This window comes from Dermacentor andersoni, chromosome 2 (assembly GCF_023375885.2).
Source record: "Dermacentor andersoni chromosome 2, qqDerAnde1_hic_scaffold, whole genome shotgun sequence".
In the NCBI taxonomy this organism is placed as follows: domain Eukaryota; kingdom Metazoa; phylum Arthropoda; class Arachnida; order Ixodida; family Ixodidae; genus Dermacentor; species Dermacentor andersoni.
In genome coordinates, this window is record NC_092815.1 from 257,736,347 (window position 1) to 257,752,162 (window position 15,816).

General features: G+C 44.1%; 1 protein-coding gene across 5 annotated transcripts in view; it reads left to right on the forward strand.

Annotated features, from left to right (window-relative positions):
* mio (GATOR complex protein mio) overlaps nucleotides 1-15,816 on the forward strand; it is a 547,780-nt gene that overhangs the window by 143,608 nt on the left and 388,356 nt on the right. For all 5 annotated transcript variants that reach the window (XM_072286653.1, XM_072286650.1, XM_072286651.1 and 2 more), the window contains 2 exons: nucleotides 1,039-1,097; nucleotides 11,538-11,625. In XM_072286653.1, coding sequence (XP_072142754.1) covers nucleotides 1,039-1,097; nucleotides 11,538-11,625 — 147 coding nt within the window. The remainder of the gene's footprint in view (nucleotides 1-1,038; nucleotides 1,098-11,537; nucleotides 11,626-15,816) is intronic.

The following is a 15,816-nucleotide window of genomic DNA, read 5'->3' on the forward strand; positions in this document are numbered from 1 at the left end:
TCGTTGTTGTTTTGTATTTATTTCTTTTGTATTACGTCTTATTGTACTAATCTTGAAACAGATTGCATTGTTTTTAGTTTAGGTTTTAGTTACTATGTTATTACACTAATATCGAAACAGTTTGCATTGTTGCATTTTTACTATGGCTGTAATAAAAGAAAAAGAAATATTCGGCTACTCGTCTCACATGAAAACGCCAGTGTGCGTTCACTTCCTTATTCTGGTGCCAGCCTCCTCCCTGGTCATTGCATACCGCATTTACAGCTATCGCCACCAACCCTATTGTGATAAGCATCTTCACCCATCTGTTTTACAGCGGGTGGGGCATACTGCTATTGGCAGTGTACTGCACCCTCTTTGTAGGCGACAACGCAAACACACCAGCGTTCCCTGCCGTAGGCAGCACAGTGTGAGCATCACATTTTGTTTCAGTGGCATCTGGCATTGCCCACCAGCTCGATTTTTTTCCAGTTTCCCATCGCCATCTAAAACACTCTGCAATAGGAAAACAACAAAACACGTCTCGGACCTCTGGTGCACCACCAGCTCGACATGTGTCGGCGTCTTGCGACGCAGCGATTTATGCAACGCTTCACATTACGTAGATGTCAACTCCAGTTGAGTCTGTCATATCTTTTAGTTACTTTGGTTTTTACGTTTTCCTGGTTAGTAGGTTCTCTTTTTGAATTCTTTTTCCCCAAAATGTACGAACAAAATTCTACTGTATACCGAATATTCGAGAAAGTAAATAGTAAGTACTGTATTCATGAATTGTATTATTCAACCGATAACTATTAGTATTTCTGTGTTTGAGTATTTCCACAACCTTAGTTTAAAAGCTGAAAATCTCAACCCTTTTTTACATGAGTGAATACTAAGCATGATATAGTTCATGTTTTTGAGTTATTGTGTACCTTTAATTTTGGCCTGATGTTGTGTGGAAGGCACCTGTCGGTGTCAAAGTTAGGTGGCTAGTAATCTTTCAGCAAAACTTGTCTAGAGAAGCCAGAGTTTGCATCTCCCATTACTTTGTTGCAGTACCAAAGCAGCCACGACGTTGCAACATGGTGGCATGGAATCCTGTCAACTACAACCTAGTAAGTGGGTCTTTACTAAGCTTGGCACATTAAGCACTTTTTGCACAAGCATGCCATTATGTTATGATGTTTTCCACTGCTTTGAATGTGATTGTGGAGAGATAAAATGCTTCACAATTCATCATACTGAAACTCATTCCCACATGTCACACAAACCGGTTCTGTAAACTGTGCCTGACTCTGTACATTTTCATGACAACCAAAGGTGCGTTCCTACAGTCAGCACAATGTGCACCTGTCTTATGCCACCACCCTGCAGATTTCCTCTTTTCATTGCTCCACCTAATTCACTGCTGCCCCCCATCTTGCTACCTATTCTGCAAACTTAAATGGAGCACCTTATGCATCTGCCCTACGTATTACATGTCTGTCCAGCTCCATTTCTTTCACAACTAGAATATCGGTTACCCCCGTTGCACCACTGTCTTGTTTCGTTACATTCTTACTATAATTTTTTTGTTCCAACTCTTGTAGTACAGCCTTTGACTTCTTCTCAAGCAGAATTGTTAACTTCAAACTTTCTGTTAATACTGGTAGAATGCAATGACTGTACACTTTTCTGGGATAGCTGTAAGCTGCGTGTCATGGCTCGGTAATGCCTGTCACATGCGCTCCAACCCATTTTATTCTTCTGTGAACTTCTTTCTCATAAACAGTTTTCCAAACATAGTATTACACAGATTCTACAGGCTGAATGCCAATCACAAATTCTCGTTCTCTTGGCAGGTTATTGTTCATTACCTTTGTATTATGCATATGAATCTTCATCCATACTCTTAATTCATTTAACACCCAAACCCTCTCGAATGGAGCTAGCCTAGAAAGACTCTTTGAGGAACTATCAGGCATTGTTTGGGATATCATTGGTCTTAGTTAGGTTAGAAGAACTAGTGAGGCTAGTACAGTGCTGACAAATGGCCACGTCCTCTGCTATAGAGGACTGCCAGATAAGAAGCAGTTTGGAGTAGGATTCCTAATCCATAAGGACATAGCAGGCAACATTGACAAATTCTACAGCATTAATGAGAGGGTAGCAGTAGTCGTAATAAAGCTGAATAGGAGGCATAGAATAAAGGTAGTACAAACCTATGCTCCAACATCCAGTCACAATGACGATGAAGTAGATCAGTTTTATGAAGATGTTGAATTAGTGATGAGAAAAGTGCGAACTCAGTATACTGTAGTTATGGGTGACTTCAATGCAAAAGTGAGGAAAATGCAGGCTGGGGAATAAGCAATTGGCAACTGCAGCGTCGATTTTAAGAATGCTAGAGGCGAGATGTTGATAGAATTCGCAGAAGGAAATAAGCTTTGAATAATGAATACCTTTTTCAGGAAGCCTCGCAACCGAAAGTGGACCTTGAAAATCCCCGATGTGAAACAAGAAATGAAATTCATTTCATACTTTCTGCTAATCCCAGCATAGGGGAGGATGTAGAAGTGTTAAGTAGTGTAAAGTGCAGTGATCATAGGATCATAGGATTCATCTCAATTTGAAGAACGAAAGAGTAAAATTTGTCAAGAAAAAGCAGGCCAACCTAGACACAGTAAGGGTTAAAGCATACAAACTCAGGCTGGTACTTGCCAACAAATATGCAGCCTTAGAACAGAGAGGTAAAGATGACATAGAGGTAATGAATGAAACCGTAACTAGACTGGTTTCAGAGGCAGCAATTGAAGTGGGAGGCAAGGCACTAAGGCAACCAGTAGGCACGCTCTTCCAAGTAACAAAGGACCTAATAAAGGGACGACAAAGGATGAAATTGTCCAACTCAAGAGATAAGATAGAATACATGGAACTGTCAAAACTTATCAACAAGGCGAGAATAAGTTATATTTGAAACTATAACGTGAGAAAGGCTGAAGAAGCTGTAAAAAATTGACGCAGCCTGAAATCAGTGAGAAGGAAACTTGGCATAGGACAAACAAAGATGTATGCACTGAAAGATAAGCAGGGTAATATTATCAGCAATCTCAATGGTATAGTAAAAGCAGCGTAAGAATTCTTTACTGACCTGTACAGTACCCAAAGCAGCCACGATAACTCCATTAGAAGTAGTAATGAACAAGTTACAGAAGCTTTTTCTATAACTAGTGATGAAGTTAGAAGGGCCTTGCAATATGTGAAATGGGGAAAAGCGGCAGGAGAAGATAGAATACCAGTTCATTTAATCAAAGATGGAGGAGACGTAATGCTTGAAAAATTGGCGGCCCTTTATACGAACTGTCTATCAACCTCCAGGATCCCAGAGAACTGGAAGAATGACAACATTATACTAATCCACAAAAAGGGAGACATTAAAGAATTTAAAAATTATAGGCCCATTAAATTACTTCCAATATTATATAAAATATTCACCAAGATAATGTCCAATAGAATGAAGGCAATGCGGGACTTGAGTCAACCAAGGGAAAAGGCTGGTGTCAAGAAAAGATATTCTACAATGGATCACATCCATGTCGTCACTCAGGTAATTGAGAAATCCGTAGAGTACAATCAGCCTCTCTATATGGCTTTCATGGATTACGAAAAGGCATTTGATCCAGTGGCGATAACAGCAATAATATAGGCATTACATAATCATAGGGTACAGGATGCTTATGCAAATATCTTGGAAAGTATCTACAGAGACTCCACAGCTACCTTAATTCTCCACAAGAAAAGTAGGAATATATCTATAAAGAAAGGGGTCAGACAAGGAGTCTCTACAATGCTATTCACTGCATGCTTGGAAGAAACATTCAAGCTATTAAACTGGGAAGGCTTAAGAGTAAGGATCAGCGGCGATTATCTCTGCAACCTTCGATTTGCAGCTGACATGGTCCTGTTCAGCATCGCTGGGGATGAGTTGCAACAAATGATTCACAGAGAATAATATGCAGAATACAAAGATCAATAGCCGGGCAAGGGAACAAGAGCTCAGAATCGCCAGTCAGCCTCTACAGTCTGTGAACGAGTGCGCTTACCTAGGTCAATTACTTCCCAGAAGAATAAAAATGGTTTTGAGTGCATTCGGCAGACATTGTCAGATCCTGACTGGAAGCTTACCATTATCAGTAAAAAGAGAGGTGTACAATCAATGCATTTTACTGGTGCTGACATATGGGGCAGAAACTTGGAGACTGACAAAGAAGCTTGAAAACAAGTTAAAGACCGCGCAAAGAGCGATGGAACGAAGAATGTTAGGCGTAGCTTTAAGAAACAGGAAGAGAGCGGTGTGGTTCAGAGAGCAAGCAGGGATAGCCGTTATTCCAATTGACATTAAAAGAAAGAAATGGAGCGGGGCAGGTCATGTAATGCGTAGGTTATATAACCGGTGAACCATTAGGGTTACAGAATGGGTTCCAAGACAAGGGAAGAGCAGTTGAGGATGATAGAACACTAGGTGGTGTGATGAAATTAAGAAATTAGCAGGCGCTAGTTCAAATTGGTTGGCATAGAACAGGGGTAATTGGAGATCACAGGGAGAGGCCTTCGTCCTGCAGTGGGCATAAAATAGGCTGATGATGATGATGATGATGATGATACTCTTACACTTTGCTGGCTGAGGTCCCCAATTATTTGTTACAAGTCAGTCTCCAGCATTGCTAAACAGAATAATGCCATCTGCAAACTTCAGGTGGCTCAAATATTTACCCAAGCTTGAATATGTCTAAGCATGCAGTGAATACCATTGGAGAGATTACCTCTCCTTGCCTGATCCTTTCTTGATTGGTATTTTGCCACATTTCTTGAGAAGGATTAAGCTAGCTGTGGAGTCCTTATAGACATTCTTTCCAAGATATTTACAGATGCTTCCTGTATTACTTGACTGCCCATTGTCTCCATGACTGCTAGTGTTTCTACTGAATGAAATGCCCCTTTGTAATATATTGCGACACGCTGATGAAGATGTTTTCATCTTGGTCGGAAGAAGACGACGCTCTGGACTTCGCACGCTGTCTACCATCTTGTCAGCTGCTGCAGTTATTGTAAATATCCTGTAAATATACGTCTGACTGTTTTTAACCCCGTAACAATATGAAAGCCCCTATATAGAGGCTGGTTATAATTTGTAGATTTCACACTTATGTAATTGGTGACACAAATGTGGTACATTGTCGAATAACCCTTTGTAAGTCCAGTTTGTTCTCTAGGTTGATTAAAGTGAAGCGTTGCCCCTAATTCTATCGTAAATTACTTTTGTGAATCTTTTGTACTACAGCAAAACCAAACTTGTGTGCCTATAATTTGTAATTGAGCAGGCACTTGAGAAAGTGCCAGCGGAACTGAAGGTGGGCTCTCCTGTGAGGCAGTACGGCGCTTTGCCAGATGGTGTGCAGTGCGAGATATGCAATCATCTTTTACACTTGGCTGCATGTAACGATTGCCCTGTGAATGTTGATTGTCATTTCAAAGAAAGCACTCATCAGAACGTGGCCCATAATTTTTTCTTTTCCTGAAAAATAGTTCATTATAGCCGTAACTGAGAAATTTGACCTATTTAACTATGCAGTGTTAATACTGCTGTACCTCATCATCATGAAGCTTGTTATTACGGAAAATTTACCAGTGAATATGCCTTATATATGTGAAAAATGTCTGGCTCCCATGGAAGTGAGCAAGCTTCATAGAGGCTGATGTAGTTTAATTTTATAAAATATTAGCACTGTCATTGTGAACTCTTAGCAAACCACCTGTGTTTTAAGTTTTGAGCTGACAGTGACAAGATACTGCCAAGCATCATTGTTTTACTATTTTCCAGTGGTAGTTTTCACCAAATAAGCATTGTTATCAAATTACTGCTCAGTGGAAGACATGCCTCTAGGATCCAAAGTTTCTTGAACGCTGTGACAGAGTCTGTTGCAAAGAAGGCACGTCTTATCAGATTGTGTGTGTGACCATTTTTGAATGTACGCAAATACCAGCAGTTGCTGTGGAATGTACTGTGAGTCAGCATACGTATACTGTAGGGGACACACTTGACCCGTGAGACCAGGTTCAGTCACCAGTTACTGTGGTCATCACTATCATTGTGCTTTGATTATGGCTTGCCTTTCTTGGCACAAGATTGCCTAATAAAGAGCTAAGTTCTGAACTCGCATTTTGGCAGCGTTTTGGCTTTTCGCCGTCACTACAATGTGATATTCAATCATTGGATATTTCCACTTTTCCACATGGACAAAAAATACTTCTGCCATGAGGAGAGAACTAGGCATCACTTAGTACTCAAAGCTTCCCAGAGGAGGTTTTCAGTTATCACTTCTTTTATTTTTTATTCTTTTTAGTAGCATTTCTGCCTCGGAGCTGCAGAAAGACACCTGCACATCCGAAAGTATGCATGGTACTGGTACAAGAAATGACCAGAGATATCCCTGCCTATTGCTAGGACTCATTATGAAAGATGGCTCACATAGCAAACAATCTTGGCTGGAAATCAAAGGGCCCTTTATTAATGAGGCATAGCTGTGCGTGGCTTTTAATGAGGCTTCTCAAGGGCCAGTATGGTTTGTTTGTTATGTCTATACAGTTGAACCTACTTATAACTAACCCAGATATGACTGTAATGAGGTTCTTTCAATTAATTGTTGCTGAGGAACATTAGCCTTAGCAGCCTCAGCGCATGAAGGGACAAAGTGGTTCGTTACCACACTGCAAGCTATTCATTAAAGGCCCCCTCACCAGGCCCCATAGCAAATTTTGGTTATATGCTGGAAGTTGTTACATGTCCACTAGGGAGAGTTCTGCTGCAAAAATTTTTCAGATCAGCTCATTAATAGCCGAGATGGAAATATTTCAGTGCCGCGAACCCATGATTTCAGCAGGCGGGCTCCACTGCCAAGCAAGACCCTCTCTCCACTCGCCCCGTCTAGCGTTCGCAAGCAAAATTCCTTCCCTGCATTCTCCCATACAAGACCTTGAGAATTGTGTGACACATACGTCACAAGCCCTGCCTTCATTTTCTTTTCTCCTCGCTTCTTTCTTTCCTGCGCTATGCATTTCCGCTGATGGTGCCATGCGCGAGCTGTTGTCTCGTTTATGCAGTGCACAATTTTGCGCGCTGTGCACAAGGAAAGATGACTAGCGGTATAATTCAGTGCTACACAAATATTGAGGCAGAACAAGCAGATCGCAGAACGTGATCACGCACTGGAACACGGTAGAAAATGGCATAGTTTCGGTACCTGCGCACGTGACCACACGACTGTAAGAACAAGTAGACGAAGCGGAAGTCTTGCGGAAGTCTTGCTTCGGTGCGAGGTAAAACAAAAAACACGCAGACATTCCGTTTGTGTGTTTTATTAGTTCTCTAAACTTCAATTCGTCAATTCAAACAACAGATCATACAAATAACAGATGTTGTCTTGAATAATTCTCGAAGTGACGGGTCACCACAAGCGACGTCGCACTACGGACACGATTATGTGGGCGCAGGAGCCCAACTGCGACACCGTACCTCTCTGGGCAGATTCGCCACGAGTGAAGAGGGAAACGGCGTTCGGATTGAAATGTCAGGCCTTTCCGTGGCACATAGCGATATAATTCTTTGCAAACACAATCATTGGTGTGCATTGTATGCTCTGCACATTGTATGCTCCGCGCTTGTCGGCTTCATATGACCCGACCTGGTGAGGGGCCCTTTAAAGAAAATCCAGCACATAAAGAGAAAAAGAAACTCAACAAACTAATCAAACACACAAAAAAGTATGAAGTCTCCAAGGAAAAAACCAAAGTCGGAAGGAGCCTACAGTTTCATGGTCTGCAGTGGAGCTGCAGGATAAACTAGAGGTAGCGACAGAGGCAGCGCTCGGAGTGTAGAAGCAGTGCTGAAGACAGGCACCCTTGAATAAAAATCCCGGTCACCCTCAGGCGAACAACCGGGATCCAGATATGCAGGAGTGAGTTTGGCTGCGACGTTGGGAACATTGGGTAGGTGGCCTTGGCATGGTAGAGGTCGCGTGGTCGGTAGAGGTCGCACTTCTCGAAGGTCGCGCTGGTCCAGTAGAAGGCACGAAGCACAGGCCTGATGCCTGACAACTTTACTCCTGCGCCTGCAGCACTGGCGAACTCCTTCCCCTGTGCAGTATTGCTTCACGTCTCCTCGGTTTCTTCTTTTTTCTCAGCTGGGTAGTTGCTATTGTTGCCGTTCAAATTACTTCTTGGGTGCACTTGTGCAACTGCGGTAGCAACTCGTTGTCGTCTTCACATGGCTGACCCACTCTGATCACGGCACTCGCGCACTTGACACATCCCGATAACAAGCTATCAGTTGTAACATCTGCATTTCAGGGCAATTATAGTTTTCCTACACTGCCTATTGAAACTGCGTCAAGATGTTATGAACGTTTTCAGAAGCACCATACTGTTACAAGGAACACTTCAAATCTGGTCGTTCTAAAAGGAGAGTGCATGTGAAATTCCGAAGCACGGAACTGCAACCGAGCTGGGTGCATGGCAGCGCAGCTCCAGTCTGACCGAGATGAAGATTCGACCCCTGGGATGAGCGAGCGCCACGTGCAGATTTCAGAAGCCATGAGGAAAGTCACTCACTTTCAACCGTGCTAAGGTAACTGTGCCTTCAAGGTATGTCTCCAGCATGCTTCAGGGCGAAGCAGTACAGCATACAGCGGTCGTGGCCTCTAATCTGGGAGGCCACAGATTAGAGGCCACGACGGCGGCACCCTAGGCTAATTTCTCCGTGTGGCACCTTGATGGAATCGCTTGCAATCTGGAAAGGTACAGCTGTGGCAGTCTCGTTTTTGAGCAATTCTCTGTGCGGAACCACATGCACTATGTTGTAGACAAGAAGAAAGGGAGTTAACTGAGGGGCCCATTTGTTTATTATGTAATGAGGCTCTCAAATCCGGCAACATTGATGCCTTCAGGTAGCATGTGTGGGTTTATTGACCGGTTGCCTTCACCCAAAAAAGATCACGTTCTCGTGACGCCTGCGGCAAAAAGGACGTTCCAGATCCGCCGTCAAGGTTTGTGAGTACAGTTGAACCTGGCTATATCGAACTCGCAAAAGAACGCATATCAGTTCTGTATAGAGAATAATTCAATATAAGCCTGCTAAATAATTGGATGTCATAAAAGCATATTTATAACATTTATAAAATCACTTTATTGTTGAAACTAGCTTAGTTTCGCACAAAGTAGTCCGGTATTTTCTTCTGCCTGGGCAATTTCGCTGCCTGTGACGCACGCACTTTTCCACATTCTCTAAAGCGTCGGAGCAACTGAGGCCGCAACCTTCCGCATTCGCGCAGAAGCACCGACTAGTGCGAGCGCACCAATAACTTCGGAGGATGTGGGCCAAGGACCGTCGTTGCTTTCCTCATTGTGCCCACTTTCACTTGTGCTTGGTATGATGTCGGCAATGTAGTCTTCGTTTTCGGGCTCTCCTGTGGTCGCGACACCATCACTTGCGCTCACTAACTCGTCCACCGTTGATTCGTCAACAGCTTCCGGAAATTCCGACAGCTCACTCTGACTTTCGGCAGCATCGGCAGCGGCTTCGTCGCATTCATCAAAATTTAGTCATTATCGAGCACGCAAAAGTCGGCATGGTTGAAGCAATTTCGGATGAACCAATCGCTCACAGCCGTGTGCATGCGTCGGGCGAACAGGCACCGGGTCGCGAGTTTGGCCGCCTTAGCCGTAATCTTCCCCTTCAAGATCGTGCTGAGAATGCACCTCGGAATCTCGTACGCTGCGGGGACATCCGACTTCTCAACGCGTTCGACCCTATTTATGATTTCGAGCTTCACGACGAAAGGCGAATTCTGCCGCTTCATCATGGCAACACTGCGGGAGAAGGCCTACAAGGCGCACACACAATGAACCAGGAAAGCAGCGAGACAACTCGCACTTCCGCCATCTTGCATGACGAGGGCACAAGAGCCACTGATTGGCTGTCTGAGCAAGCGCTGTGGGTGGGCCAGGATCATTTTTTGCATGGGGGTGTCGGCGGCTTGTCCGAGGCAGGGCGGTTACGGTAGGGAGAGCGATTGGACGGAGCCGCGCCGCCATTTTCCCGCCTCTGCGAAGGAAAGCCAACTTCCGGGGGCACTTTCTGCCGTTTGACGTTCGATATATCGGGAGTCACTGCTTTTTTTGTTCGATGTAAGCGTAATTTTTGCTATACTCATATACTGCTATATGCTCATTGTAACTATACCGTGTCCAGAAATTGGTCGATACATAGAATAATTCGATGTAAACGGGTTCGATGTAGTCGGGTTCGACTGTAGTGGCGCTGGCTAACACTCCCAGGGTTCTACTAGGGAACATAAATAGCCAAGAAAGTGGATGGGGAAACGGCGTCACGGTAGCTCAATTGGTAGAGCATCGCACGCGAAATGTGAAGGTTGTGGGATCGTTCCCCACCTGCGGCAAGTTGTTTTTTCATCCACTTTCATTTCCATTTACTTATCATTTCTTTATTTCTTTTATTTAGCACAAATAATTTTCCCTATGTTGTCCTTGTCAGTGTTTGTTGGCTTCTTATGATATGCACTACGTTGTGTATGACATGCAGGCGATTTCGACCAATTTGAACCAATGGCTGCTCATGTGTTGCTATCAATATTCACATAACACCAGTCGGCATGAGCACTGCACAACACACCGCTGCCACACAAAGTTGAAAAGAGTTAGCGGTTATGGTTTGTCAACACTTCGTTAAGTGGTTGCTGGTTCACGAGGACCTCTTGAACTGGGCAGATTTTCGGCTGAAGGGACACAGAAGAGATTTTAGCTTCGGGGCTCTCAGCAAGCGTGGGGCCAATGCTGGAGCCGTAACGGCAAGAGTTTTGCAAAATGCTGGCAGGTAGCAGTAGTGTCTGTTTTCTGCCAACTAGAATGCTTCGTTATTGGATACAGTAACCAACCGTGTCCTGCTGATAGTAAAATATATTGCAAGCTCTCGGAGAAAAAATAGTGACAGATGCACTAATAGTTTTGAAATGGCAGGTGACCAGTACTGGCCGGGCACTGTTTCAAAGGAGCTACTGTCGCACTTCATTCTCTAGATGACATTTTAAACATAAACTTGCAGTTAGATGGAGAAAAGTGCTGGGAACAAAAATTAGTGTCCTGAAAATTCTATTTTCTGGCCAAAGTGGTGTCCAATCATAGCATCATGCTGACACCAGCTACAGGATTGTTAATTTTTGCATGCTCTGAATGGTAAGTCTATAAACCTTACTGATTCAACGGCCGTTTTTCGCGGTACTGTCGAGTTTTTTATAAACGAGTTTGACTGTAATGCCCCCACTGTCTGAGCTGTACTGGGCCAGGATTACTGTCACCCATATTCATGGCACTCTGTGCATCCGTTTGGAATTTCCAGGTATGTTTTAGAGCCCTTTTTGCACTTCTTTTCTCTCCCCCCAGAAGAGTAATGCCTTTGATCTTTGCATATTGTTTGCTCTACTCAATAGCTCCTTAATTCACAGCTGGCTGCCTGCCTGGACAAGCACAAGGGTGATCACTCCATGCACATCTGGGACGTCCAGAATGCAGCCACCCGACCAGTCGAGCTGGGTGAGTTGCGGTCAGAACTGCTTTCCTGTGTGCATTCTGAATTTGTTCACTGATTTTTGCTGTATGGGCAGGGCTTCTGTTGGCATCCCCTTCGACATTGGGTGGTGACAAATAGGCCTGCTTGAACCAGTCAGGTTTTATGATGACGGTGATATATTAATATCCTCCTTGAAATGGAGTTGCAACAAATAGTCTCCTAGCCTGCTTCAGTTAATCAGGTATGCTATACATGTCTTTCATTCCAGAATTTTGTATGCATCTTCTCAATCTTTTCTCTCTGCTTAATCATTCTTTTTTCTTTCTCAAAACTTCTCGATTTACCTTGTACAGCAACCCATGCTCATAACGAGTCCAGTCGTATCAATCCCTTCCTTGCTTTTTTACACCAATACTCCAAGCCTCTCTTGCTTATCTCAACTGCTTGCCAGTTGATGCTTCAATACACTTTAAATCCAAGTGCTTCTCGAAGATGTACGTTGCCTATAGGTTTCATTGGGTGAATATCTTTGCATTCCATTAGGATGTGCTGAGTGGTCTCCGAATTTTTACTGCTACAAGCACATGCCTAATCTTGTTGCGAATATTTGCTCTGATATGTTTTTGTCCGTAGGCAACCAGCTCGAGCCTCAAATAGCAAGGCACTGCCCTTTGTGTTATCGTGCAGTCTCTTCCTTCTAATTTCTTTTCATTTTTGTAAATCTCAATGGTTTATTTTGTTTCCATTCTTTGCATCTAATTCACTGTCTTTGTTTCTCTTACTTTCTTTCTAATGACTACTGGCTGTCCATTTACACTTTCAATTACCCTATACTTGGTTGATAACTTTCTTGACCTCTTCCTCCATTCTGTATCCACGCTTTTCAGGTACTGATACTTGTGCACTTTAACCGCCAATTTATTTTGATCCATATTCCTCAGTATTTCTTCAAAACTAATTTTTCTCTGCGCTTCCCTAACTTCAAACAAAGCCGAACCCATGTCCGCCTCATTTGTGGTTGTACCGTGGGCTCCCAAAGCCAAACGGCCTACTGATCTTTGGTTAACTTCCAACCTCATCAATATTTCCAATTTTAGGCACAGAATGGAATTTGGAAACATTAATGCTCGCACCATTGCTCCTTTCAGGTTCCTCGTGCCACCTCATGTTTACTGTAGCCCCAAAGTGTCCTATGTTTCATTATTGCTGCATTCTGCTTCCCCTATATTTTTTATTATCTTGGCAGGCACATCAGTAAATCTTTCATTCGTTTATGTTTACGTTGAGTTATTTATATTGCTTGACTGTGGGTTAGACTTGCTGTTGAATTGAAACCAAGTATTTATTCGTTCCTTCATTGAAGATCATAATTTACAACTTTTCTGTGCTAAACTCCCTAGATTTGTGCTAAAAGCCCTAGATTTGTCTCTGTGTTGCCACAGAGATTCATGGGTCTCTGTAAATTTCTTGCATTGTCCGCTAGTAGCACTATCATTTGCATACATCAGTGTGGGGACCTTCTGTTGCACAATTTGTCCATTATGCATGGAGGATAAACCAAACCCTAATTCAGTGCTTTCCAGTCGTCTTTTTATGCCATTAACATAAGGAATAGAGACGGAGGACATCCTTACTTCAGTCCTTGGTGAATTATGACCACTTCATTGTATTTCCAGCATTTCGATACAATTTCCCTATGGTTGTCTGATATCTCCTTGAGCAGTTCTGTGAAATTGTAATCTATGCCTTTGTGCTTGGGATGTTATTATCTGAAATTAATATTTCAAGTATATTAACTAAAGTTTGAGCTTTGACATAGCCAAAATATCGAACGTCAACAAGCCTAGACGTGCTGCTACAGCTCTGCCTGCAATCAATGTAGGAGGTGAGTCAGCTCTAAACGTTTTCGGTACTTGACATACATGCTGTTATTGTATGCCTAGCCTTGAGTTCTGTTAAGGTGCCGCTCAGGTGACAACTGTCAGAGGTGTCTCCGCATGCCATGTGGTCTTCTGCATCAGTGTACATTCCAATCCAAGTAACTGTAAAGCTCCGAGGAAACATTTTTTGCTAGCTTTCATGCTCATAAAATTTTCACAGTACGACTTTTTCATTGTTGTTTACCTGGCACATGCAGATTGAGTTTTACGAATTAAAGAACGGTAAAATAACTTCACCAGAAGGGCTGTTAGGCCCTTCCAGTTGCAGTGACAGTAGCCACAAATATCGAACGATCAACCAGGCACAGGCTACGTGTTTAAAGAATATACTTTCTGGCATCGGCCACACAGCTTGCCAGCTAGATCTGGAAGCATGGGAGGGTCCCAGTGAACAAGGGGTAGCCGGCACATGGTAGGCATGGTGTTAGTCATAGTTCGAAAAAGAACACACGTTCATTTTCTTCACGAGCATGTACTCTATTTTCATATCTCGCCGGTCCACCGTAATATTGGTCTCCAAGCACGATAATGTTATACAGTAGAACCTCTCTGATACGTTTCCGTTACGTACTTTTTCCCGGCAACAATGTTCACAATCGAGAAAGCAAAAAAAATAAATATGACTCGATAGAGTTAAGCTCATTTTTTACCGTTTCATTTGTTCCCAGACAGCACAATTTTTCGGCACCAACGTTCAGTACATGGCCAAACTGAATTCATATGTTTTCCGGCTGCTAGATCACATGTAAACAATAAAATGTGCAAGGCATACGTGATCGATAACAGTATATAGCTGCCCGCCGCAGCAACTTTACCGCAGTACTCGCCCGCCCGTCTCATGTGAAAACACCTGCATGCACTCAGTTTCTGATTTCGGTACCAGCAAATCTTCTCTGGGGCTGTCGCATGCAACATTCACAGCTATCACCGCCAATCGTATTGCAATAAGCATCTTCGCCCATCTGTTTCACAGCACATTGTACCATCGGAAGCATGGCGCACGCTTTTAATAGGCAATAACCGAAATACTCTGCCGTTCCCTGCTGCTCAGACTGCAATTGTATATGTTTCCCCGCCTTTAGATTCCATGTTGTGGACAAGAAAAGGCAAGGCGTGCGCGATCGAGAACATTATATGGCTAGGCACCCTTCTGACGTGAAAACTGTAGTATAGTGTCGCCCCCTGTCAGATCTCTGTGTTATCCTACATGTATGTTCTGTAGTTGTTTAGCTAGATGGCGCACACCCCTTCTGTCATGTCATGTCATGGATGACGGGTTGCGAGTAATAGACGGTCAGCGCATTGAGGTGGTCGTGGTTGGTCGTGGCTCGCGGACGCTCCTGTGGACGAGGCTTCAGCGACTTCGTTCGTAGCTAAGTACTCTTTTATCTTTATTAGCTAGTGTTTTGAAGTGTTTTTGTTGCATGGAGTAGGGGCGCAAATTTTGAATTCTTGGTGGGAGTAGTAAACGTGCTGGCTTTGTCTAGGTCTGGCGGCTCCCCCGTTAGGCCTAGGGGGTAGGAGGGACCTATTTGATAAGCTTATTTAATTCTTTCAGCTAGCTCTTCGGATTCTTACATGGAGTAGGGAGTGATAATTCTTTATTTTTGTTTGGGATAGCGGTCGAGGTCGGGTTTGCGTGAGTGATTTGGCGAACTTGCTCGTTGGGCCTAGGGACGTAGGCCTAGCGATGAAATTGAAGAACGGGAAGGCCGCGGGGGACGGGGAGCAAGTGCAGTGCGACGAGTGCCTGCGCTGGTGCTTCCTCGACGAGACTAAATTCCAGAATTTAGCAGACGCGGTGGGGTCTAGCTTCACGTGCAGGTCGTGCGAGGGCGTCAGGGAAGCCGTCCAAAAACTGGAAGGGAATTGGGCGGCTAAGTTTGAAGAGCTTAAGGCAAACCTGAGGGAGGAGCAGGAGAAGCGGGTAGCACTGCAGGTGAAAGTTGAAAATTTCGTCAAGGTGGAGGCGGCCCAGGCCGCACAGTTAGTAAGGACTGTGGCCGAGCTTGAGGAAGCGAAAGAAAGGAGCGCCGAACTGAAAAAGCGGCTCGACGCTCTTGAGACTCAGGCAGTGGATAATGTCGGGTCAGGACGCCAAAGCGGTGGCGAAGTGGGAGGCAGGGAGCCAAAGCAAGCGGTCGCTAGCTTGCCGCCGGTGAATCGGCGTAGCTATAGTGAAGCAGCGCAACACGCCCCGAGTGAGGCGACGCTGCAGCCAGATGAAGCTGGAAAGAGCGGCACCTACCTTGAGGCCACCATGCAGAAAAAGCA